The 1,573-nt window shown below is 38.0% G+C and overlaps 1 protein-coding gene across 1 annotated transcript in view; it reads right to left on the reverse strand.

Moving 5' to 3' along the window:
- The window catches only part of SLCO6A1 (solute carrier organic anion transporter family, member 6A1), a 123,662-nt gene that overhangs the window by 48,675 nt on the left and 73,414 nt on the right, over window positions 1–1,573 (reverse strand). Inside the window, exon 12 of the mRNA XM_005866470.1 lies at window positions 796–933. Within this exon, the coding sequence (XP_005866532.1) occupies window positions 796–933 (138 nt within the window). The remainder of the gene's footprint in view (window positions 1–795; window positions 934–1,573) is intronic.

The following is a 1,573-nucleotide window of genomic DNA, read 5'->3' on the forward strand; positions in this document are numbered from 1 at the left end:
CATAACCAATGGACATAAGACACTGGGGGGTAGGGGAAGCCAGGGGATTGTCAAGGGCGGGGAAAAAACAGAACACATATGTAATACCCTTTGTAATACTTTAAGCAAATAAATAAATAAATAAATAAATAAATAATAAAATTAAAAAAAAAAGACTTCAGAAATTATGTAGTCTAAACCCTCCTTTTACAGATGAAAACAGTGAAATACAGGAAGATCTAGTGAAGTTTCCAAAGTAATACAAGCATATCTATACTTTCCCAACATTTTGCCCATAGCTCACACCACCATAGGATCTCAATTCCCTATATCTCTTATTTGTTCAATCATTACTGAATGCTTGCTATTTGCCAAGCACTGTTATGTCATTGAGTATGAGACAATATGAAATTTACATTTAAGTGGGGTAAGAGTACATTGATGCTCTTTAGTAGTGCAAAAAAAAATTTTTTTTAATCAATCTTTTATTGTGGAAAGGGAAAGGGTCACAAGGTCAAATAACTTGGTTAGATGTGTATACAGGCAAAATTACTCCCCAAATTAAAATTCTGATAATCACCACCCTTTACTCAGGAATAACATGAAACAGTGCATTTAATGTAGTGACCCAAATGTTTACATAAATTCTATAGTACTTTAGTTTCCAAAATATTTCCTATGTAATAATATAAGGCTTCTTTAATCATCAAAGTATCCATTTGTTCATTGTTTATTATTACTGTACTTTACTTTAAACAACCATAAGGTTTTAAAATAACTTTACCTCTTTACATTTCTTCAATAGATATTACTTACACATTCCTAAATATAGGTAGGCCATTTTTTTCACGTTATAGATCCAACAACTTTCTGTGTTTCCACAGTGTCCACTATCCCGAAAGGTACAAGAATTTTCTACTAGCTTATTAAAAACTATTGGTCCAGGTATAGCACCTATGAAAAATAAATTAATTGTTAATCCTCTATAAAAACACTACAGGTTGGTATCAGAATAATTTTTATCCTAAAATTAAACATATATCTAATATAATAAAAGACAAACATGCAAATTGACCGTACCTTCACTATGCCTTAAGCCACACCCACCAGCCAATCAGAGCAACTATATGCAAATTAACCCAACCACGATGGCGGCTGGCAGCCACAGAGCTGGAGCAAGCAGGAGGCTTGGTTGCTTCAGTGATGGAGGAAGCCGAGCTTCCCACCTGCCACAGCTGGCTCTGAGTTCCACTCAAGGCAACGAAGTTTCAATTATAGAAGGAAAATAACTCCAGATACCTGCTTTCAGCCGGCCGTGGCCATGGAGCTGGAGCAAGCAGGAGCCAGCTCTCAGCTCCACTGAAGGCAACAAAGTTTAAATTATAGAAGGTAAATAAATCTCAGAATTAAAAAAAAAAGAAAAAAAGGAGAGGCTGGGAGCTTCCATCATGGGGGGGCTTGTCCAGCCTGAAAACAGCCCTCAGCCCCTCATCCAGACTGGCCAGACACCCCAGTGGGGACCCCCACCCTGAAGGGGGTGTGACCAGCTGCAAACAGCCATCATCCCCTCATCCAGGCTGGCCAGGCACCCCAG

This window comes from Myotis brandtii, unplaced genomic scaffold (assembly GCF_000412655.1).
Source record: "Myotis brandtii unplaced genomic scaffold, ASM41265v1 scaffold230, whole genome shotgun sequence".
NCBI lineage: Eukaryota > Metazoa > Chordata > Mammalia > Chiroptera > Vespertilionidae > Myotis > Myotis brandtii.